This window comes from Rhagoletis zephyria, unplaced genomic scaffold, assembly GCF_001687245.7.
Source record: "Rhagoletis zephyria isolate East Lansing unplaced genomic scaffold, Rhagoletis_zephyria_1.1 Rzeph_scaffold_03068, whole genome shotgun sequence".
Lineage (NCBI taxonomy): Eukaryota > Metazoa > Arthropoda > Insecta > Diptera > Tephritidae > Rhagoletis > Rhagoletis zephyria.
This window is the reverse complement of record NW_016160152.1, coordinates 1-26,295: the sequence shown is the minus strand read 5'-3', so window position 1 is coordinate 26,295 and position 26,295 is coordinate 1. Positions and strand designations below refer to the sequence as shown.

At 34.1% G+C, this 26,295-nt stretch overlaps 1 protein-coding gene and 1 pseudogene across 1 annotated transcript; both read right to left on the bottom strand.

The window, feature by feature from the left end:
• Positions 1-7,126: 7,126 nt before the first annotated feature.
• Positions 7,127-11,182, bottom strand: LOC108368320 (putative inorganic phosphate cotransporter; annotated as a pseudogene).
• A 6,244-nt stretch (positions 11,183-17,426) lies between these two features.
• On the bottom strand, positions 17,427-22,564 carry LOC108368323 (putative inorganic phosphate cotransporter). Its single transcript, XM_017623168.1, has 4 exons — positions 22,543-22,564; positions 19,052-19,188; positions 17,716-18,801; positions 17,427-17,642 (listed from the first exon to the last, which is right to left on the bottom strand). Exons 1-4 carry the CDS (start codon positions 22,562-22,564, stop codon positions 17,427-17,429), a joined length of 1,461 nt encoding a protein of 486 aa, XP_017478657.1.
• Between the last annotated feature and the right edge of the window lie 3,731 nt (positions 22,565-26,295).

Genomic DNA, 26,295 nt, shown 5'->3' with positions numbered 1-26,295 from the left:
TTTTTTTTTTTTTAATTTGTGGAAAACAGCTGCACTAAATTTTTTTCCGTCGTTTTAGTCTTAAGACACTTGAAATTATTCGAGTACTACATACATTTTAGATAGTAATATTTGTTGTCGATAAAGCAATTATGTATGTCTTTTAACACTTAAATATGTCAAAAACTCTTGGTATGACTTTTTGAAATATTTAGACGAGTTTGTCTGCCATCTGATATGGCTATTTTGATAGCCGTGTTGTAGAAACGTAGAATACGTGATATTATTAAGACCACATTCAAGTTTAAAACGGTACACGAAATATTTATTTTGATTGTATTGAATTTAATTTAATAAATCAATATGAATTGCAAAATATTAATACTTAGCAATAGAGAAGCAGATCCACATTAACTTCAATCATATGTATCTGATATTGTGATACCTACATAAATATTTCATGTGCCTGATGAATTAAGTTAAACTTTTTTTTTTAATATTTGACAACGATCCTAAATATAGTTCAGAAATAAAGCCTTTTTAACCCCATTTCATGTGATACCCATATTTTTAATAACTGCTTTCACTTATTAAATAATTTGAGTTAACCTTTTTGAACAGGTGGCAACCCTGTCTACTATTATTATTATTTAAACTAAGGATCTCTTACCATCCTCGTTTCACGCCATGTTTTATTATTTCATTTAAGTAAATTCTAATTTTCAAACAGGTGGCAACCCTATTAAAAATATTTTAAAACCAAAATGTTGTTAAACCTACATACATATTTAAATTGTATATCTAATTTCCTTAATTCAAGTTGAATTTAATTTCTAAAACATATGGCAACCCTCTTAATAAAATTAAACAAAAAAACATTTTTAACGAATTCATTTGACTTATTACATAATTTGAGTTTAACTTTTTACACAGGTGGAAACCCTTTTTAATTTTAATGCTGAAGCTAAATTTTTCATAATACTCCTCTTTTTGACGCCAATATTTCATAAAATTTATTTTAATTCGACTTTTCAAACAGGTACCAATCCTGTTCAAAGTATTTTTAAACCAAAACCTCGTTAAACCTCTTAATTCAATTTGAATTTAATTATAAAACCAGGTGGCAGCACTCCTACATGCAGATCCAAAGTAAAGTTTCTTCTGATTTATTTTCACATTGAAGTAATTTATTTAACCTATTGCTTATATTGAATGTAACTTTGTAACAAGGTGGCAACCCTCTGTAAAATATTTTCAGACCACAACCTCTTTCGTCGGACATAAATTGTTTATAATGACTTTTGCTAAAATTTCAAAATCAAAATTTATCAAAACAAATTCTATGGGACTGAGAAGTATTATTTTCTACTTTTTAGTCCATTTATAAAAGCGTTGTATATTAAAAAGTTTTTTTTNTCTTTCGTCGGACATAAATTGTTTATAATGACTTTTGCTAAAATTTCAAAATCAAAATTTATCAAAACAAATTCTATGGGACTGAGAGTTATTATTTTCTACTTTTTAGTCCATTTATAAAAGTGTTGTATATTAGAAAGTTTTTTGTTTATATCATTTATTTTCTACTTTTTAGTCTTGTCTGTATAAAATTTTGCAATAACCTCTACCTCTCCACCGACGAGGTAGGGTGACATCCTAGACTTTTTATAGGAACTCTGCAAAGCAAAGATTTTATAGTTACAATGGTGTCTGGACACACAACATTACAAGTTGATAAAAACGTTGTAAAAAATCAGCTTTATTATGAGCTTCATTTTTCTCGAACTAGTTCACTTATCACTTTTCGTTTCGTATTCACTACGGGCGGATGAAAAAATTGCGGGCGAATTTGTTTTCGGGCGAATCTAACGATAGATAAGTTTGAGTGAGAATATTTTTTGGCGAATATGGTTCGATTGCTACGAAGACAGTACTTTTGGTGTTTAGTTTTGAGTGCATACTCATCGCGAATTCATGTAGGACGACCTCAAGAGGAACCAGCTCATTAACAACTAAAACAAGAGTAGAATCCCGATCTTTATGGTTAAGTGAGAAAAAATACCGTGAATGACCAATTACTTGGGCATGCTGCACCATTGAATACATATAGAACTTCTGTGTGTTACAATTGACAAATCACATCTCTAATTTTCGGAACTGAGATCTGTAGGGGTTTAAGACAAGTTACTACTGTTAAAACAACTATCATAACCCCTGACATCATTGCATTAATTAGGCAGTTTAAGTATTCGAGCCATAGGCAGGTGTCCGTGAAGAAGTCCTTCCAGTTCTCCAATGAACAGACGTTTCATGTACAGTTAATTGTGTCAATTTCGATACGAGTATATCAACGAAATCAATTTGATGAAATTTTTTGTTCTTCATTCGCTGGCGACAACAATGATTCGCTCTGGGGCCTATTTCATAAAGCGACAGTGTTAATTTTGTAACGACAGGCATTTTCCATGTTGTCGGTGACAATTCGACAGTTTGGTGGGTATTTTTTTTCACAAAAACAATTGTCACCACCTTTTAAATTCCATGAGAAATTCCTTTTAAAAAGTGAGAAATTGTCATAGTTGGGGTTTAAATTGTCATTGACAAAATTGTCGCCTGTCATATGAAATTTATATGTAAATCATATGTAATGATTGCATTTGCATTATTTTTAGTTTTAAGGAATATTCAAATTATTCAAAAGTAATTAAATGCGCCCAATTACCATATAAATAAATTTACAAAACTCTCCTGTGAAAGCTTTCTGACGGAGCTTTTTGGTTTTGTCGCCATTGTCACATGTGAAGACTTGTTTGAGTCACCGTAAACATACACAAAATTTTCTCGCTTAAAGTAATAAGATATGCAAAAAAAATGTATTCACCTCTTTCGACTTGCTTTATAACTTTTTCTTCTCTCATTTTATCGCACCTAACACGAGCTCAAAACCAAATCACTTTGTACTCCGTATTCCGTTTTTGTTTTCTACACTCAGCGGATCGCACCAGTCTTGCAATGCACACAGCTTCCTCTAGGCAAATGAAGTCGGCCAAATCCCCCAAAATTTATAAAGTATATGTTGTTTTTATTCGCTTTTTTTCTAGCACTTGAATCGATTAAATGTGACTAGCAGACGACATATACACTTGAGATTATGATTTAGCATTTCAATGTATTAATAACTTCGCTTTGTTGGTTTTACCTTTACCATAACTTGAGAATCTCAGCTATGTATAATCTAACTGACCAATAGCACAGAAACTACTGGTTCTATTGAAGAGCACTTATTGAGTTCCATTTTTTTTTTTAGCGTCCACCGAACCAATACTGTCAGTAATGGGGGCGGTTGCCCTGGGGTGGGTGCAAAATTCAGGTATGGCGTTTAATTTTTTTTATTGCATAAAATATGCGAATGTGAATTTTCTTCATCGACTGGTGGAGAATGACTAATCTTCTACTCGAAACTCTTGAAAACATCAACATAAATATCAGTTATTTACGAAACAAAGGAGATCGAGGCGGGGTCCTCGAACTACTTCATTTCCACTGATCGGAAATATCCTGCTGTTCAAAATGCAACCAGGTCAATCTCTTGAATAAATCAAAGCAGAGTAAACCATGGACATCGATGCAGCCACTGAGTCGATAGGAAATGGCGTTGAATTTCTATCCACCTACAAAAATAAGGGCTTTGAATTTGCGGCAAAAGATGTTCATCTCGCAAAAGAAGAAAAAAGAAGATGTTCGATCGCGAAAATCAAATTGAGTGTGCCATTTTCACACCAGAAGATCAATTTAAAACTGATTTTTTCGCTGTTCAAACTAACACTTCCTGGCTGCTGTAAGTTTGAGCAGTTGAAAAATCGTGAAAACCTATGGCGGTTTTCTTATAACTCACATTGGAAAGAGTCTCAAAAGAGAAAGAGACACAATCTAAGATGACACTTTTTTACTGTCAAAATGTCGAAAGTTGAGCACCCTCTTACAACTGAAGAGAAATCGGACATAAATGGATTGAAGCTTTATGAAGAGTTGAAACAATTACGATAAATTTAAAACTGCAGCGATGAAACGGCTATTGAAGATTATTGAATTTCATCAAGAAAAATGTCTTCGATGTGTTCCCTAATGTTTTGGTCTCTCTCAGGATTTTGCTGGGTTTGCCTGTGACTTGTCAGCAGGGAGCGAAGTTATTCGAAATTGCAGCTCATCAACGCAGATTGGTTTGTACGAAGCCATCGAAAAAATTTCTCAAGCCAAAGCACGCGTTTTAATTCAATCAGTTGTATGGGAGCTATAAGTTATAGTGGTCCGATTTTGACTGTTCCTAATTCCATTAAATCAAGTTGAATTGATTTTTTAAATCAGGTGGCAACCATCCTACATGTAGTTAGTTTCTTCAAAACAATTTTGATTGAATTAAATTTTTTAACCTATTGCAAATATTTAATTTAAATTTGTTAACAGGTGGCAACCCTCCTACATATACTTAACCCTTCGTGAGACACATCCAATACATTTTTTAATCTCGTCGTGCGGTTTTATACCATTAACTTTGCTTACGCTCAGTAACTTCCTGTTTTGAAGTGCTCTACACAGCAAAACCATTCAATTTCTTTTTTACCCAAACAACGAGAGTTTGATCTAAGAAGCTCATTGCGCCCATACTCGTCACATGTATTAAAGTAAGTATTTTTAGAAATAACTGTACATTACTTTTTTAAATTTTAGTATTCATCTAAAAGTAGCTATTATCTCATGTCCCAGAGTAGATTTGCGCCCAAAATTGACAGTCACCATATTGCGCCTGACGAAGGGTTAAGAAATAAAACCATTGCGATCGATAGTGATTTTGTATGGAAAATCATTTCTGCTCAATAATGCTCCCATATATTATTTTTATTTTTATTTTTTTACAAAAGACAACAAGAACAAAATTATTCGAGCGGTTTGCGAGTATTTTGGTAATAAAAAAATTATCAAATCTTTCCAACAACTTTTTTCCTTAAAATTCTCAATTTTTTCGAATCTATATAAAATTTATATACAGTAATATTTTTATTGCTCTCAAGAACTCATATTCCGAAAATGAAAGTTATATCTACAAAACCTAAGTCCATAGAGCACTTTAAAGTCTCCAAATTGACTCCAAAATTGCCAATATTTACCGTTGTTTCTACGACCGCTTTTTCCTTTGAAATGGTTTTATTAGTTCTCATGCAAAATACGTTTTTGTGAAGCTCTAAAAATTACAACTACAACATTTGAGCATGGATGGTATTCGTATTCTACGTTAAAAAAAAAATCTAAGCATTGCCGCAGAAATTTTAAATCTAGTGGTAGTTTGTTTGATTTGAAAGCTTATTGTTAGTTCCGAAAGAAAGATTCAATAAATAAATACAAATAACACAAAAAAAAAATTATTATTAATATTAATAATGCAAACATGGATTTGCCAAACAAATATGATGGCACAGAAAAGCATTGAAAACAATGTGGCCTTTTGAAAAATTCGTAATCAGAGACCTTAGGAATTCTTGCCCCAATTTGATCTAAATTTACTTGTTTGTTTTGTAAACCTTATTTCTTAAAGTGTACAACTTATGAAGTACAATCTCAGTACCGGAAGTGGTCGTTACTCATCGGCCGATATACGACCGCTTAATTGCATTTTTGGTTTTGTGCTCTTTCACCTCATAAACGCACATCGTCAGCAATGGTCAGTCTCGAAATTTTACAATTCCAGTAAATGAACTAGTCGGTTAATCTACTATTATATTTATTCAGTAGTTTTTCGTTTCACTATAGGATAATATTGAAATTTTAACAACTTTAAAGCTCCCTACTTAACATTGGCAGCACTCTCTTAACAGTTAAACAACTACCAAGCAACTTTTGTCTAACAGTATTAAGAACTTAAAGCTTTTATTGATAGAACTAAAAACGTAGTAAGCTTTGTAGATTCTTAAACTAACATATATGTACGTACGCATATTGTTACATACATACAGATGCGTGCAACTAATTAGCAACGAAATTCAAAACGATATTGCTTGCAAATTATGTTTATTTATTTATTTTTAATAATTTTATTTTAAAATATAATTCAATCTATATCAGAAACCACAATAACAAAAGTTGCAAAGCTTGCACAAATTGCAAAAAATTAATCAAACTTCAAAAAATTGTCATCAAAATTTCAAAATTTTTAATTAGACTATTTAGAAAATTTTCGGGTATGCAGTTTTGTAGCCCATTCAATTTTAGTATAATAAAGTGCAAGTTTCAAGTCGCTAAACATTACCGTTGATTTTTTAGAATTTTTTTTGTGGTGTTGCGCATTTTCTTCCATATAACACATGATCAAAATTTTTTTTACATGGAAAAAAATCCGCAACACCATCGACCAAAAAAAATTCTAACAAATCAACGGTAATTTTGAAATTTAATGGGCTACAAAACTGCATACCCCAACATTTTCTATATATTCTAATTAAAAATTTTGAAATTTTGATGACGATTTTTTTAAGTTTGATTGATTTTTTTGCAATTTGTGCAAGCTTTGCAACTTTTGTTATTGTGGTTTCTGTCATAGATTGAATTATATTTTAAATTAAAATTATTCAAAATAAATAAATAAACATAATTTGCAAGCAATATCGTATTGAATTTCGTTGCTAATTAGTTGCACGCATCTGTATATATACATATAAGAGATGTACCAAGGCGAATTTATACAAGGTGGTATCAAGATCACAAAAACAACAACCACATGTATTTTGTATTGCGGCTGTTATGTCAAATCTCAATTCGCCGCAAAGTTTACATGTATTTTGTTTTTGCTTTTGATGGGCTTGCTGTCAAATCGCCTTGAAATGCACACCTATGAAGTAAGCAGGAACAAGCAAGGAGAAAAAAAAATCGAACGGTGTCTTTATCGATGTCGAAATCTATCGCGTGAATTCCAGCTGATGAATTTTACTGGTTTAGCTATCCCCGCAGGGTATTATAAACATAAGTACGGGCATTAGGGCGGGTAAATTTGTTTTGATTGACTTTATTGGAGGATTTTCCGAAGAAACCATGGCTCTAGAGTCAATTTGGAATTTTTACAAATTGCGAAAATAGGGCTCAAAGAAAATGTAAAAATTTTTTACTGTTGCATCCTTTGGTGGAAGTTTTAAGAAAAATATAAGTGCAGAAATGGATTCCTCATACCAGAAAACCCCTTACAACACTATATTCATCGTAACGAGATCCTGCATAAAAAACTTTTGTACTACCGAATAGTTATATTATTAAGAAAACACTAAAATTTATATCATTATTCAAAGTTTTGTTTGACCATTTTTAAAACAAAAACGCAGTTAGGTTGCTCCTTATACGCCATCATATCGGACCTTTTTGCGAGCTTCCTATTCTGAACTTCCTTGCTCCGTAGATGGTCATTATCATCCCATGGCTGTAATTCCATTCGACCAAAAATTAAGTAGAACAAATTTCCCAAAGCAAACACCACTGCGGCTATTATGAACACTATTTGCCATTGCTCACGACTATGCTGCAAAAGGATTGACTATAATAAATAAACAACGTGTTACTTAAAAACCAGCATATACTCACCTCATCGGTTACCACAACTCCGACAAGCAGCGGCGTAATTATGGGTATCACATTTGCCACCGCATTAACGATCCCCATCAAAATGCCGGCATGATTAGGTGACAGATCGATTGTATTTAACGCGCTGCCAATGGTGGCACCAGCATTCATACCCACACTAATCATCATCAGTACAATGGCGAATATTTTCTGATCATTTTCCAACAGCCCAATGCATATCAACCCAATAGCAGGTATCCAAAACGACAATGTATTAAACGTCTTACGTATGGTAGTGAGTGAGAGTATGTTTCGCGTCAGCAGCACATCCGACACAATCAGATACACGTAGGACATGCACCACATCGCCAAATAGGGTAGCGCAGAGTATAAAGCATTACTCTGCATATCCATATCGAGCACACCTTTCATGTAGGATGGAATCTCGGCCTGCAGCGTGGAGAAGCCCCAAGAATGCGCTGAACGTGCAACAACCAAAGCCCAGAAGGGCAGCGAGGTTAAGATGGCATGCCAAGGCACCGGCGCAGTGGGCGGACTTCATCCTCATTGCCTTTTTTGCTAATACCATTTCTCGACGCATCTATGTAATTGAGTTCAGCTGTTGTAATGAATTTCGACTCACTTGGTTGATTGGCGGACAGCAGTAGCCACGCAACGCACCAGATCAAACCCATGCCACCGGAGATATAAAACATACCCGGCCAACCAATGCTGGAAGCCGCCAGCATGCCACTCACAAACATCGCGAGTAGCGTACCACATTCGATGCCTGTATTGGCTAAGGCGCCCAATCGATTGCGTTCATTGATCGGACACCATGCGGCCAGATGCGCGTGTATGCAGGGGAAGAGAAAACCTTGAAATAGGCCCTGTATGACGCGTATGGCACAGTAAATACTCCAGCCGCCCCAATTGACGCATAGCGGCGGTAGAAGCGCCAACAGTGATGAACCCAGTGTGGAAATGAACATGGTGCGTTTGGCGCCCAGTCGGCGACACAGATAGCCTCCGGGAAACTGTGTGATGAAATTTCCCCAGAAAAAGCTCGAGAGTATATATGACTTTTCCATGTCGCTCCAGTTGTATTCCTTTGAGTGGTTTTTAGTTTATTGCCATGCATGGTAGGTTTTGGTTTATACATAGTATGAGAATTAAGACTTACCGGAAAATTTGGATTTGTGGTCGCTGCATTGGTCATAGCGACCACAGCTACGCCAACATTGAATTTCGCCACATAATTGACAACTATGGCAGTGAATAAAAGGAATATTTGTACGTGACGTTGACCAAACCGAACAGCTGAAAGAAAAAAGTTTATTAATTTAAAATATTTGTTTAATACCTACATACATATTGCACACCTTCTTCAAAATGGACACACTTCAATTTAATAGCTATAAGTCTACCGTTATATCTGTTTTTGTATTAATTTTGTTGAATCTGTACCATCTACAAGCAGTTATATTTGCGGATCTAATTTGTGCGTCTTTTGCGGATGGTGTGCGATATACTTATGTAAACACTCAAGCTTTCACGCAGTGTCGATATTTGCCTTTCTTGGGAATTGTGGGATACAAATTATACCTGAGGACAGAGTCAATATTTGTGACCTATACTAAAATATTTGATTCAACTTCTTTAAATGGTTGGTGAAATTCGAAATAGGTGGCAACTCTCTTATAAAATATTTTTGAAAAAAAGCTTTGTCTCGTTTACCTCATTAATTAAATTGGCTTAGAATTTCCAAACAAAAGGCAAACTTCTTCAAAATTATTTTCGAAATAAACCTTTCTTACATCTAACTCGTTTTACACCCACAAAAACAAATATTTAGCAATTTGTTAAATAACTAGGTGGCCACCCCCCTTCAAAAACATTTTTGAAATAAAGCTTCCTTCAAACCCTCCTTTAATACAAATATAAAATATGTAATTTGTCTCGTTAATTTAATTAATTTGGACCTCCCAAACAGATGGCAACCCATTTCAAAAATAGTTTAGAAATAGAGCCTACATAAACCTTTTTCGTTTGACACCCATGTTACAATAAATCATTTAACTTTTTGATTAAATTTATTTTGAAAATTTCCAAAAAGATGGCAACCCCATTCAAAAATGTTTTCGAAATTAAGCTTCCTTAAACCTCTCCTCGATTTGATTCCCATATAAAATATTTCATAAATTAAATTGACTTCGTACTCAAAAACAGGTGGCAATGCTCTAAAAACCATTTTCTGGATGAAGCTTTCTTAAAGCTTTCTCGTTTAATAAAAAAATAAAATCATGCCTTTAACATGTTAATTAAATTGATTTTAAGTTTATGAACGGGTGGTAACTCTCTGAAAAATATGTCCAATATCTTAATCTAGGTGATTATTAATAGAAAAATATTTATGTTTAGGTAGAGTTGCCACCTTACTTTCGATACAATAACGGCAATTGAACAAGTAGACGTTAAAAGATATCAAGGGCTTTCACCGAATCCATCGTAGTCCAATTTTTCGTATTTTCGTACATTTCAGGAAAATCGGATTCAGCGATAGTCCAGATCAAAGTTTTGATATCCGAGTTATTTGAATAAGCTTTTATCCCGCAATTTTTTCCGTACGTATTTCGGGTTAATCTTTCAGATGCTGGTCGTCATTTAACGTTTTGAGAGCTTGGACAAATTTCCAGTTCTTTCTTTCGAATTTTATTTCAGTTAGGAGAAGAATGTAGAACCAAATTAGCTAATATCGTCGAAGTCTTTATTGCATCGCCATCAAGTAGTGACAACACGAGCATTGAAATTTGAAATAGAGGTACATACATACGCGCAAATATATATAATATATATAAAATCCAAAACATCATTTTGAAAAATTCATTCATTCACCACAAAATTATTTAGAAAACGATTGTAAAACACATTAAACACATTTCGAATGCTTTGGAATGACAATATTTTCACATAAAATTTTTAAATTTTCTAACCAATTTTTAAAACTTTCATTGTTCAGCTCAAAATTACACTCGAATTTTCTCATACTTTTTCCATCCATTGCAATTCCAGTTTCACCCACTTTTCACTAAATTCCGATTTTCCCGCTTTATTTTCACCTCAAAATTTCAACTTATTGTTTTTTTTTTATTGGAAAACTTTTACTTTCTTTCGCCCGTTTACAGCTTCTTAATACCTCAAATTGCAACTTACAAATGAAAATAATTTCTCAATAACAAACATTGTATGCATTTACTACAAAACGACAGTTGTTCTTGCTTATTTTAGTTGTTCTCTATTCGTAATCAGCGCAGCAGTCGGCGCCAGTGAATTGATTTTGAAATTGCAGCTGAAATCAACGCTGGTTGCAAACTTTTTTGGAGTCGAAAATAATGTGCACAGTAAATTAAAAAAAAACCAAAAACATTTGCTTAAAGATTTTTATTTATTTAGCAGATATGTACATACATATCGGGCCCTAACCGCCAAAAAGGCGTAAGCGACATTTAAAAACAAAACAAAAATTGTTTATGCAGAAATGTTCCCAGAGCATCCAGATGCATTTCTGCATCAAAAATAAAATTTTGAAAAAATTTCGCTTACGCATTTTTGTCGGTTGGGGCTTCATATACTTTTGTTCATTTAATTTATGAATACAAACGTACATTAGTCTAAACAAGTTCGGTATTTGCATAAATGTTATCTTCACCTTTTAGTAGGCATATAAGCAAACCAGTTGATGGAAGCATTTATAAGCAAACTTTTTAAGAAAATAAAAACCAAAATATTCACAAACATACATACTATAGGCTGATGCTATTTCAATTCATGCAGGGTGAATGGGCTCAAAATTCGAAATCAAGTTTAATATGACTTTTCATCTTTTTTATGACAAATAAAGAGACACGTATTTTTTTGTTTTGCAAAAAAAAAATTCGCTGAGTTAGGAGCATTTGAAAATTTCAGGGCGAAGCCAAGGTACATTGAACAGGTAGTATCAGTAGAGCAGCTGATTTGATTTATTTTCAAATTATTTGGTCTCGAAAATGTCAAATATTTTTAATTTTTTCTCACAAAAATTCTGAATTGTTAAAATCCATTTGCATGTGAAACCTTTTTCCATACAAAACAAGCGATTGAATAGCAGCTTTTGGAACGTTCGCCCAACTCAGCAGCACAACCGCTGATTACTGGCCCTTGTAAAGGATGGATCAATGCTTCGAGAAGCAAACAAATTTACTAGGAAAGAAAGTTGCATCAATTTTTATTTTTTCCAATTTCAATTTTTTATTTTTTATAATTTTTTGTATTTCACATGGCACGCTTTGATTTAGAAGAAAAAATTCAGAACAGTTTTTGACACTTTCGATACCAGAAGCAACAACAAAATACACGCAAATGTTGTTTTTGCTCTACTGATACTACCTGTTTAATGTGCCTTGGGCGAAGCGTAGTTTTAGATAAAAACGGCTAACGATTTTTTCCAATTTTTCTTGTTTCTTCAAAAATCCATATATTTAAATTCGTTTTGTTTTTTTATTATAGAAGTGTTTTTGATGCTCTATATTTGCATACGTGGCGATGATTTATAATATTTTTATGCTGACGGCTTTTTGCACCTTTTGCTTATGAACGAAAATGCGTAAAACCGTTTTCAAAGAAAATGAAAAAAAAAATGACGCCAATTTTGTAATTGCCTTAAACCTGCATTTTATTGTACTAAAATTCAATGGGTTAAAAAACTGCATACTCAAAAAAATTCTAAAAAAAAATTAAAAAATTTTAAATTCTTATGTACTCATTTCGGTGTAAACAAATATCATAACTCAAATTACTGTAGAGTGCACGCCATAATACTATACTTAAATATTGCGCAATACTCAGAGCTACCAATGTGATTTTTTTAATTTTTTTTGAGCTGGCATATTTTCAAAAACTAATTTTTTTATCAAAAAATTTGTATGCGTAAAATTTTTCAAGAAAAATTAATTAAAAAAATATTTATTTTCCTAGAGAATTTTGATGTGTGTATGTGTGATTTTTTTCGAATTTTTTCCTCGCCCCGTTCTCGAGATATTTGGAAAACTATTAAATCGATTTGTTTTTGCGTTTTGTGCTGTAAAGTTTTTGAATCAAGCTCCAATTTCATATTTATTTATTATTTATATTTATCCATCAACCCTAAAAAGCTGAAACAAATCAAAAACATGAAATGTGAACCCCGTCCATTTTGGTGTGGAACGCCCCATATGCATTATGTATGGCGCTACATTACCCAAAATACTGAGTCTTCTTATTTTCAGAAAAAAAAATTTACGGCTTTTGAGGCGTTTTAGTGGGTTTATCTAGTAACCATAAACAAATTTTCAAGAAAATTAGAAATGATGTTTTTGAGAAAATTTCTCCCATTTTTTTATTTTTCCAAAAACCGCTGCTATTTTGTCGATTTTCAAAATTTTCAAGTATGCAAATTCTACAATCAAAAGACCGAATTGAACAAATGTTGAATTAAAAAAAAATGAAAGATTTGAAAAAATAGGCCGTGATCTCGGGATTAACACCCCTAGTGGCAACGCACGCATGGTTTTGGCTATTATTTGATAAATAGAAAATGCTATGAAAGTCAAATGAAAAATCATTCAATAAACAAGTTTCTACCTTAGGTAGTCGCTTGAGAGCAAATATCTAACACTACTAAATTCTTTTGTAAAGCTTTTCTCACATCCCCAACTTCACCGTTCAGTGACTGTGCTGCGTTGCCGCAGTCATTCAACTCAACTCATTCAAGAATAATCCAACTTCAATTTACTCACAATAAAATCATCTATGTTAATAAAAAATTCTTTTAGAATTTAAGAGTTTATCTGCTCTATAGATATACAGTTAAAATATGTAACTACTCAGGTATTTACTTATTCTCTGAGTTGTCAATTGTGACTACTAAATAGCTATTAAATGATACGTTGACATATATTTTCAGTTAAGCTCTTACTCACGTTTAACAGCTGTTTACTTACGTTTGGCAACATCTGGTTTCTGTAGAATCGGTATTAATTAAAAATCAACTTTTTTTTATTAGTTTATAGTACGCACGCTAACATTTGAAGAACAAAGATGGTTTAATACGATTAGTGATTGCAATCTTTGTTGATGCATGTGAAGATAAGATTAGCAACAATAAAAAGTTCTTTACAAAAATTTCCGATAGCTATTAAAAATTATAACAAAAAGTTTGGAAACTTGAAACTTAATTGGTTTTGTTTAATGGTGAATTCGAATTTGACCTTGAATAACTTTTGACCGAGTTGACTTATCGACTTATCATGTTTCACTTGCATTGCTTTCGTAAAACTGGCCAGCGCGTAGCCAGGATCTGACGTAAAGGAGGGTCAAAACGAAATATACTTGTTAAAAATATTTTTATATTTATTTAATCGGTTTTTCAGAAAAGTTTTCGATCATTTCCTCCTGAATCATCTCGCGGTTTTCGGTAACGAGTTTTCTATGGACGCTCATGAGGCATAATCCAGAAATCCTTTCTTCTCCTGTTGTGCTTCTGAGCCAGATTTTTACTCTACGAAGTGTACTAAACGATCGCTCCGCAATCGCTGTTGTGCATGAAAAAGCGCTACAGTAACAAGTGAGTAACAAGTTGGGCTTAAGAATATCAATAACTGGCCAACCAGAATGTAGTACCACAGCCACAACTATTTCGCTAGCTACATCAGCAATAATACACCACAACCACAGCTACAGTGCAGTAATGGGCAGTTTAAAGTATTTATTAGTGTATTTTAAATTTTGACAGCTCTTGCTACATACCACAGCCTCAACATTCTGGTTAGTCAGTTAAGCGCGCACACTTCGGCTGGCAATAAAATATATATATTTTTTTCTTTTTTTTCCGTTTTTGCTCTAAACGAAATTTTCTTCTGGCAACATTGCATATGAATCATTTCGCTGTCGTTTTTCGATTCGTACGTGAGAATTTTTGCCTTGTCAAGTTTCGCGTCCTACTGGTTGCGCTATGATTTGGGCGCATTGGGTCCGTTGGGTGTTTTGACGTATTTAGTGAATAGTGAATTTATATCTAGTAGGAACTGCCTGAACAATGGTAGTATGTAAAAGCGCTACCTACATAAATGCTTCTAAAATTCTGTATTATTAGTCAATCATAAAATAAAATTTTAATTTTTCATTCACCAATAACTTACCTAATATTCTTACCAAATTTCTTACCCGCCCTTCGAAAAATTTGATTGGCTTTTAATTTCCGCGCTCTCAAATATTCCAGTATTTTGATAGTTGAACGAAAATTATGCCTTAGGCTACGGTTAGCCTTAGAAAGGAAGTGTTGGTGAAAAAGAAAAAAGTACTTGCTGAGGATATAAAGCATTTCGGTGTAAGTTTTCTAATATCAAGTCTACTGTTTATATTTTTCAAAAAGTGATCGCCCCTCGGTAGGCAATAGCCAGCCGCCGAGTGTATTTCTACAATAAAAAAGCTTCTCATAAAATCCATTTGCCGTTCGAAAGTGGCGTAAAACATTTTTGATAATCAATCAATTTTTACTGCCTACTTGATGGAAAAAAGAGAATTATGGAGTGTAAAGGGTCTGATAAGCTTACAAGTAGGGATGGCAGCGAATTAATCGATTATTTTTGTCCAATTTACTATTTAATTGTAACGGAGTTTTGTGTTTCATTAATCGATTATTAATAATAATTAAATAAGCCGTGTATAGGCAAGTTGGTCAAGCTTGAGGAAATAAAAATTGTTCACCCAAAACTTTACGGACTATCGAAGAACTAATCACATTTTGTTGGCACCAGGGATGGAATTTCAAAATGCGCCTAATGGACTGCAAAAATAGTGCCGAAAAGTATGAAAGATAATATTACCACAAAATTAAAATTGCTTTCTTCAAGAGCATTTTAAGATAAATGTAATGTGCACTGATATATATCATATAATTAAAAGTAATTAAAATGTAAATATTTATACCACCAAAAGACCTTCCTAGGGGTTTTTTGGGCACGAGGTATCTGAATCTTAAGATTATTTTTAACCAAAAAGCGATTATTTTTATCAAAAAAGCCGCGTCTGCTGGGTGCACTACGAAGAAAAATTGTTTAGAAACTGAAATATAGCTCTTAGGATATGCTCGCCAATATATCAATGTGCAAAATTATTGCAACGTAACGTTTTGATCAGTTTTGACTATTCTTCTTTGATTAATTTTTATGCATTTCATACAATGGCCCTTATCTTCTTTTTTAATTGATTTTAATTTTAATTTTTCGAACTTTTGTTTTTGCAAGACTAGTTAAACAATAAATAAATATAGGCGCTAAAAATACTCGTTTTATTTTATTTAAGGCTAATTAACAAGAGAATTCGAATTTCTTTATGGAGAAATGTTATTGTGAATAGTCACTGTAAACAATGTCTCAATAATTTCAATTAATTTTTTTTGGCTTGTGTTTAGTCCTATGATTAATTAATCGATTATTTTATTTTTTTTTGTCATCCCTACTTACAGGCAATAGTATTACAAAAAGTAGTTAGCGATAAGGGAGATCAAACATTTTTTTCATTACTTTAGCAACATGCGTTGAAGCGCGAAATCTACATACCTAGGATAGAAGCAGATGGAGATTTAATATGAAATGCGCAAGACGCTATTTTGCCGAGTTTTTGCTATTTAAAAAAAAAAATTAATTCTTGTCAAAACCAGGTAGCGGCGACACCTAAAACTGTGTGTAAAATTTTAAAATTTTTTTTATCACTCGTGCGTACAGCAAAATAAATGGGCGGACCCATACAAAATTTAGATGTTGATATTTTTAATGACCACCCTAGCGTACATAAATAAGTGTTGCGCGATAGCGGCCGCTGTGTTGTAGTGGTTGGTAGTGCGCGCTACCACTCCGCTAGCCTGGGTTCAAGCCCTGGTCAAAGTAACATCGCAAAAAAATATATAAAAAGGGTTTTTTTTAATAGCGGTAGTCCCTCGGCAGGCAATGGCAAACCTCCGAATGTATTTCTGCCACGAAAAAACCGTTTCTCATAAAAATACAATTGTGTGACAACATCAAGGGGCACGCCACAAATCGGAGGAGGATCGCGGCCAAACACCGAAACATATGTGTAAGCGCCAATCTATTATTACTATATCGGCCAAATGAAAAATTATAGTTTTCATTATACAAATTTCATATGCTCCATAGCTGGTAGTTTATTCACATAAACGCGCTCCCGGGAGAGCTCTCTTGCTATTAAATCATATTCGATCCTAAACCTCAGAACATCGGGGAACGGACAAATAGAGGTATTCAGCATGGATTACATTAGCAGGCCTGGATTTTACTAAGGGAATTTTGGATTTATAGTTTTATCACTCATTCAACTTAAAGATAATTAAAACAGGGTGATGTACCTCGATCTGGCTAAAATTTTGTACACAGCCTAGTTTCATACTACAGTTGACAGAATGTACTTAAGAATTAAAAAAAAAAAAAATAATAAAAATCTCTTCAAAATTATGAGCGTGCCAAAAATCGATAAAACGGTCGAGTCTGAGGTATCATGGATATATGTATAGCTTACCTTTTTCTTGCAAAATGTCTGTTGCAATTTTGGTAATTTTTAAAGTAAATCATCAACCAAAATGCTTTCGAACACTATATTGGGAGCCGAATTATAACTCCGGGGGTTGGATTTTGATATCTAAAAATTTATATTTATTACTTAATATGTCTAACGCCATACAACGGCATTTATACATATTTACAAACTTAAACTTCTATGTACTAAAATTACGGGCAGTTCATTCAAGGCATCTTAATTTGTTACTCTTTCAACTCCAAACTCTTCGGCTTTTCACTCATTACAGATTTATCATACTTTTCTGCTGCATCAATTATGTTCGAGTTTTTAGATGGCAGAAAATTTACGTCATCCCATGGTTGTAATTCCATTTTACCAAAAACTAAATAAAACAAGTTACCAAGCGCGAAGACTGCGGCCGAAATAATAAACACAATTTGCCATTGCGAGCGATTGTGCTGAAAATTTAGGGGGAGGAAAAATAAAAAAAATCATAAATTTTGGAAGTTCAAAATTCAATCTTATGCATACCTCATCAGTCACCACAACGCCGACGAGCAGCGGCGTAAGAATGGGTACCACATTCGCCGATGTGTTCACGATGCCCATGAGTATGCCAGCATAGTTCGGCGACAGATCAATTGTGTTCAGTGCACTTCCTATGGTGGAGCCAGAATTCACGCCCACATTTGCAGTCATCAAGGCGATGGCCAAAGTCTTTTGCTCCTCATCCAGATATCCAACTGCTATAAGCATTACAGCGGGTACCCAGAGAGCTAGTGTGTTGAAAGTCTTACGTATGGCAGTGAGTGAGAGTATATTGCGATTCAACAGAACATCCGATACAATCAAATAAACATAGGCCATACACCATGTCGCCAGATACGGCAGCGCTGAGTAAAAAGCATTGCTCTTCATATCCATGTTGAGCACACCTTTCATGTAAGCTGGTATCTCGGCCTGCAGCGTCGAGAAACCCCACGAATGGGCTGTACGTGCCACAACCAAAGCCCAAAGCGGAAGAGATGTGAGAATTGCGCGCCACGGTACCGGTACCTTGTGCTCTACTTCACCCGCTTCAATTTTTTTGCTAGCATTCTTTGCTGCGTCAATATAATTGAGTTCAGCTGTCGTAATGAATTTCGATTCATGCGGCTCATTGGCGGCTAAAAATATCCAAGCCGCACACCATACAAAACCCATGCCAGCAGAAACATAAAACAGGCTGGGCCAACCAATGCTGGAGGCAGAAAGTATGCCACTCAAAAACATCGAGAGCAGCGTACCACATTCGATGCCCGTATTGGCTAAGGCGCCCAATCGATTGCGTTCACTCACCGGACACCAGGCGGCCAGATGCGCATGCACACAGGGAAACATAAAACCCTGGAAGAAGCCTTGAGCTACGCGTATGCCACAGTATATACCCCAACCGCCCCAGCTGACGCAGAAGGGTGGCAAAAGTCCCAGTACCGAAGAGCCCAGCGTGGATATGAGAATCGTACGTTTGGCGCCAAATCGTCGACACAAATAACCGCCTGGAAATTGTGTAATGAAGTAGCCCCAAAAGAAGCTTGAGAGAATATATGATTTGTGCATATCACTCCAGTCATATTCCTAACAAGAAGAAAGCGTTTTTTTTTATTTTTTATAACAAAAAGGGCTTAAAGGCCAAATTACACGTTAGGTACATTTGTACATTTTAATAGTTACAGGGTGGTGTTATTTGGAAATTCTTTTATTATGCTAAACTCTTCCTCGGGGAAAAAAAAAATTTGACAACACCATTCTGTGACTGCGAAAATGTACAAATGTGTCGTGTGATTTGGCCTTAAGAGTATGTAGAAGGAGTGTGGTGGGTACTTACGGGAAAGTTAGGATTTGTCGTTTCTGCGTCGGTCATGGCAACAACAGCAACGCTGGCATTATATTTCATCACAACATTTACAACAATCGAAGTGAATAAAAGAAATACTTGCAGATGACGTTGGCCGAGCAAGGGACCTGGAAATTCAAAAGAATTATGGTGTTAAATAAAATTTAAAACAATCATATATACATACATATACGCTGATAATGACTAAATTTGTTACATAGTTTGCAGTAAATATTGTAGAAAGTAAAAAAGTAATTTAGTTGCGACCAGCTGCAAAAGCTTACCATTTGAGTTGAACAGTGATATATAGAGCGCCTGCTTCTTGCAGCTAATCTTTATGACTGTTAAAACACAATGCCACGATTTGTTGTGATTTACACTACGGGCATTGTATGGTTAACTCTTATTTTGCGTCAGTCACAACGCATGTTTTTTTTTGGTGTGTGTGCTGCCCCATAGGAAAAACAAAATAAACTGCATTTTCATCAACAAAAGAGATCCGCTGTTTCTTCGGTGTGTGTTTCAGGTGTAGACTAATTTGGGAGAGGGTTTTCATGCAATCCCTTCAATTACTAAATTTCAGTCTATTATGCTTAAAAGTAAATCTATTTTAATATTTTTAACAAAATGCAACTAGGGTGTGGTGCCAATACGCAATTTTTAATTGGTGTATTTCAAAATTGCTCTTAATTTATAAAATGACCAACACAAAAGGTATGGTTCACTGAAGACTTGGTTATGTACATAAGACTGGTTCAAAAAAGTCTAATTTTTTTTCAAAATGCCTTGTGAGAAATTTTCGGGACAATGGAAAAAGACGCCTGCCAAAATCGTAGCCCTATTAACATATTAAGATTTACATTGAAGGAAATTATTCAAGATTGAAGTCGAACAAGTATAAAATTTTACACTTTTGTTTTTAATTTTCTCCAAAATGTTTAAACTTATTCGTTAATATCATAATTTTCTTATTTTCGTAATTGGTGTTTCCGATAGGCTCCAAGTATAATGTATTGGGGAACAATACGAATGACAGGTTACGTCATCCCTTGTAAAATTTTTGAAAAACTTAGACTGAAAATGTCACAACGCCGAAACGGAAAATCATTCCACAATACATCATTTCTTTGAAAAAAATATCGTTTATATGGAAAATAGAAACTCGCGATGAGCGTCCTCTAAATCTAAATTTCGACAGGCATATTTTTCAATGCCCGGAAAATATTTCACTAGGGGTTTTAGAAAACAACTAGTCTATTTTGTAAGCAGTCTAATGTACTCGTACATACATATATCTTTAGTTGTATGGTTAGGACGCAAACAGGTGCTTAAAAACGTGCTAATAAGTGATTTAAGAACTGGATTAAGTTAAAGATTACATAGACGAAGATAAGAATAAAGTCAAAGGTAACTATAGAAACATAAACAAAGAAGCGTAAAGATAAAGGCAAAAATGAAGACCAACGTAAATTTAAACACTTATCTTTTGTATACAAGGACAAAGGTGAAATGTAATAAAAGAAAATAATAAACAATGTAAATAAAGAAAATAATAAACAAGAAGTTAAAAACAAAGATCTATAAATATGAGGAAAAATCTGAAAATGGGGATAACAATGAAAGTAAAGATAAATGTAAAGGAAAAAAGATTAAGACTAAGTAATTATAAAGAAAAGGATATACATATGCAGCTAGAGAGAGAACTCACCGCCACTCCAAATTAACCACACGTTAATTCACAACATCGGAATTCACCACACTTCACATAAACTCACCACACCTGTATTTACCACGCTTAAATTAACCACATTTTAACTCACCACATATTAACTCACCACACTTAATTTCAACAAATGACATGATATCACGTGACATGGCATCCCTTGACATGATACGTTAGATATTATATGATAGCATATTAGCAGACCTATTCTGCTTGGTACAGAACATTTTGACAGCGGAAAATTTTGTTACCAAAAAATAGCACCTCTTGTAACCGCAATTCTAAGTACCTTGGTAAGAATTTTATCTATTCAGCAATTCAGCTATGAAATTTTGTATAAATTCTGGTGTTGCATACTTCACGGAGCAATATTTTGTTACCATCTTATGAGATTGTAACAAAATTTACCAGAGCGCAGAATGCGAAACGGGTTTAAAAATTACTAGGAACTTTATTTACCGGGAACAAAATTTTTATTACCAACGCAGAATTCCCCCGCCACTGTTCAAAATTGGAAAAAAAATATTTAACATCTTAATTTAAAAAAATGCAGCTGTGCATCCTTCACATAATTTTATATCCCTCGAATAATTCGTGCGTTTTAGTGCAATTCAAAATAGAAGTCTCTAGGCCGTCTGAGAGCAAATTTATAACAATTTTAAACCAAACTTCGAAACTTCGGGAAAAAATATACATTTAAGCCCTTACTTCTGGTTTTTTGCTTCGTTGGGCTCTTTTAGGCTGCAATTTCAGTGACCACGCGGTTTTTATGGATCCTAAGATGAGAAATAATCAAAGTCTTGTATTCCTTCACCCTGAATTTAAAAACTGTGCTGGACTTTCGTAGCTCTCTGCGAGAAACGGCTAAAAAGAAAAGACATAAGGGGGAAAGAAAGGAAAAAAAGATAGATAGCGGCCTGCCACAAAGTGCAAGTTTGAGGTAGCTAGGACTTACCATTGATTTTTAGCATTTTTCTTTTTGTGTTGAAGGTGTCGCTCATTTTCTCCATATAAAATATTGTTTGATAATTTTGTTATAAGGAAAAAATGTCCGACACCTTCAACAAAACAATTTCCCAAAAATCAATAGTAAGTCCTAGCTTCCACAAACCTCNGGAAAAAATGTCCGACACCTTCAACAAAACAATTTCCCAAAAATCAATAGCTTCCACAAACCTGCACTTTATTACACTAAAATTGAGTTGGCTAAAAAACTGCTTACTCAGCTTTTTTCTAGAGAGCGTAATTAAAAGTGCAATATTTGAATGAAATTTTACAGGATTTTCTTTAATTTTGCACAAGGTTTGGAACTTTGGCTTTTGGGGTTTTTGTTGTAGAATTAACCATATTTTTATAAAAAATTTGCGAAAAACATAATATTTAAAAAATAGTTGCCCGCATTGCAAAAAATTCGCTGTACCTAAACTTTATTGACTGACTGTATGCCAGGGGCTACTTCCCCTACAAGGGATAAAAATTATTGTTATTTTCAAAATGCCGCCTTGCTTTCACGAGCCTTAGATTCCAAAGAACTCGAGGGCATTTTTTTTTTTTAATCAACATTCAGCTCTACGTTTTTTATTCAGCTGTATTATTATAAAGTAGCGCGATTAATTATTGTTTTTTTCCACCAAATGCGCCAGTTTTGGGGCAGCACCATGCTTGAACGCGATGTCACACATACTTATGTAATTAAAATCACAACATCGATTATCTTACTCAAAATACTATTCAAATCACACTAAGTAGAACTCTGCACCTTTATTAATTTCCGCAGTCATTTTGTTTGAATCCTTTTCAAGTCCTCTCTTAGTTCGGCGCTTATAATCCTAGATCACGCAAGCGAGTGAATCCATTCAACTGCAAAGCTAGTCGAGCGCAAATTCACTAATGGTTCATGAATTAAATAGGTAAAACCTTTATCTATATACAATCGCCTATTATTAAAAACAAATTTCTACTGTATTTATTAAATATATAAATCAAAATCTCGACAACGGCTATGAGTTAGATAACCAAATCCAATCGAATGCGTATGTAGTGATTTAAAATGGAGAATGTATTCAATGGCACATTAATCCAGCGGTTAAGAGCGTACATACATATACATATATACATAGAGCAATATGTACTTGTGTATATTAAAGACTGTGGAAATAGTACTTGAATGCTTTTGTTTACTTTTTCCATTCACACTAGTTGAAGTCAATGAGCAAATACTTAATTAACAATATTTATATGTTTAGCCAGTAGCAACAACATGTGCGATGTTGTCTTGACATTTTTGAAATGAAAATTTATGAAATACTTGTACATAACTATGATTGCCCAAAGGTGATTATTTTTTTTTGTACATTAGAAAGTGAACGGACATAAAGTTAATGAATCACGACTAAGTGAATTATGATCGACAAAATGGTTGCCTGCGTCATTGTCGTTTTCAAAAATCGCAATCATACTTCACTACATACACATATATATAGCACTGTGGTTCGTCAGCGTAAGAAACTTAGACAAAATCATTTTTTATAGGTATGGTTGACGTGGATGCCTGGTCAATACCAAATCTAATAGCCACCAACCCCGAGCAGGCATTGGCAAGCCACTGGATATATAGTATTGGCGTGAAAATGCTTTCTTATAAAGAGTCATCTGTCCACACTCCACAATGTAACCTTTTTGATCTAATTGGATATTTAATAACGGACTGTGGCTGAAGAGATCCATCAAGCTACATGGCTGTCTCCAGGTCGAAATACGAGAAACCAAGACGATAATTTCGTGATAGACGGATGGTAAGCTTCTATTTATTGTATTCGACGCACGTACGATCCGAGGACCAAGCATTGTATCAGATCGTTATTTTGTTGCAGCAATTTGTAGGACCTCATCCAACCTCAAAGGTGCCAGAAATTCGAAGAGATCTCCAGAAGTTAGCGATTGCATGAATTCAACACTTGGCCAGCGTTGGCGTACCTGCCCCTCCTGTCTCCTTGCAATATCCTGGCAATCGGGAACAGGTGTAAAGAAGTATCCTCGATCGATTCATACAAATGACTTAGCTCGTGCGATCTGATCCCTGGCGTGTACAGGTGACCTATCAGTCTACAGTGCCCCATTAGAAATCCTGTTCCTTGTAAGGTTGTAGCCTCTCAGTAAGCATTTAGGTTGGCGTTGACCTACGATTTTACGACAGTATTGATCTCCCAGACTGTTCCCCGATCGCAAGGAAAGGCTCTGGCCTTGTAGGAAATGAGGCGGCCGCCGTTCTGGCTAGAAGGTCTATTTCCTCGTTACCCTCAACTCCTATGTCAACTGGTACTGAAATTAGTTAGACATCTTTGTGCTCCGACAGGACATTCAGCCCATCAATGCACTCAAAAACCATGTAGGACTTGACATCAAATTATGAGAAGTCCTTGAGTGCAGCCCGGCTATCACTCGATTTAGAATTTTCTCAGTACGGTAATTTCTACGTAGGGATTGATCTCTATACAAGTATAGCTGCAGAGCTAAATTCCCGAGGTGCAACTTCTTTAAAAACTAGAGAATTAACAACAAAGTAGCCGCATCTGCAACGGTTGTCCTGCCCAAATTTGTTGTGGAAGGACCATAGGAAGTATGTATGTATGTCGACTTCACAAGCTACTGAAAAGTCAATTAGAGAAAAAACCCTCTTATTCGATGGAAACACCAGGTGAAGAAGGTCTTGGCTTGTGCCGCCAGTACGTTTTCCTAAAATTTTTCCTGTTCGAAAATGAAAAAATTTAACCAAATTGTTTTCGAAAAAACATCCTACTAAAATTTAAGGCACAGATTTACAATTAAAATTGTCGATTCTAAAGTTGAAAGCAGTTTTTTTACATAACTTTAAATTTTCATTAAAAACAAGCCGTTGCGCAATGGTAAGGTATAGAATTTTTAATTAACGTATTTATTTGTATTCAATGAATTTATACATTTTTAACAGGTGTACAATATGTATGTAAATATGTGTGTAAATATTCATTTGATTTATACTTTTCTATTTTCAGCAATCAAAAGATTAAACTTTCAAGCTTGTATGTATTTATATGCCTACATATATCCATATACACATTAAGCATATGACTTTTAGACGGACATTTCTATTATTACTCTGTGCTTAGATATCGTGAAAAAAAAACAACAAAAATAATATTTTTGTGTCAATTAGTCAAAAAACCCACCCGCAGGAAACACTATTTTATCAATTTAAAATACATATAAATATTAAATTCAAAACACACGACGTTTTTCTGGCATAAAATAATAAAATAATTGCTCGTTCCGCACATTTTAAAAATTACTTAAGTAAGTTAACCATCTTTGTCACGGTAGCTATTTTTGGCCAGTTTACTGTTTTTTTGCCTGAAAATTTTCTGAATGGTAGTTGTTAAATTCCTTATATAATAGAGTAAAGACCCTTTTTGAGTTATACCGTAAAACAAACAAATAAATTATCCAAATTATTATTTTTCTGATTGTAGCCACCTGATCATCACCTCTCATGTAAAGTTTCCTCTTGAATCCGAATATGGAATCAAATTTTATGAAAGTAGAACACTTTCAGAGATATAGCTAAACTTCGGTTTTATCAGGTTTTAAAAAAGTTAATTCACTAAAATGCATGCTTAGGGAATTTCAGTTTCCTATTCAAGTTGTACACAACACTTTTCAGCCAAACCGTCGGCCTTGAAGCTATTTACGATATTTCTGAGAATAAAAAAAAATATAAGTGGGTTCAAACTTTTCAAAAGGATCTTATCGCCTAGATTTAGTTTTTCAAAAAAAAAAGTTGAAGAGTCATATGCCTAATACACATTCTGCATGCAAATCTCAGTTCAGGAAAATTATCAGAGCTTTATCGCGGTCAAAATAAAACAATAATATCAAATTAAGAACGCATAAACATACATATACTTACGTGAGCAGGTAAAGTAGACGGGATTTGCCGACCTTTGGTCACTGAACATTATCACTGGATTTACCATTAGTTTTTTTCAGTATTTTACTTTCCACTATCAGTCACAACATTCCATCAATTGTAGTTCAGAAATAAAACAGACTAATGATTTGGCCTGAAGCATTTCTGGAAACGCCCTATGTAAAAATACATGGAAGGAACCGGCGCAGAACTTTTCGTATGTAACATTTATGGACATAAATCATAAAAAAATTACTTGATATCGAACGAAAAGTATCGAGTATGTACTTGTATTTACTCGCATCCTTTCATCCCTACACCAGGATATTAAGCAATGCTTTGAGCAAATCGCCAACGGTTCTGGTGTTGATTCCAGTTTTTGTAGTGATATGGATAGTCAAACGATGGATAGACAAGGCAGCGACAGTACAAGAAAAATAAATAATATAAAAAAAAACTTTTTAATATACAACGCTTTTATAAATGGACTAAAAAGTAGAAAATAATATTTCTCAGTCCCATAGAATTTGTTTTGATAACTTTTGATTTTGAAATTTTAGCAAAAGT

Bases quoted from the DNA above. Each gene is read 5' to 3' on its own strand.
- LOC108368323 (XM_017623168.1), bottom strand. From the start codon at position 22,564: ATGACTGCGGAAATTAATAAAG. The intron at 19,189-22,542 runs GTGCAGAGTTCT...TTGAATTTCCAG, and splicing joins GACTGCGGAAATTAATAAAG to GTCCCTTGCTCGGCCAACGT. The intron at 17,643-17,715 runs GTATGCATAAGA...CTAAATTTTCAG, and splicing joins GCGTTGTGGTGACTGATGAG to CACAATCGCTCGCAATGGCA.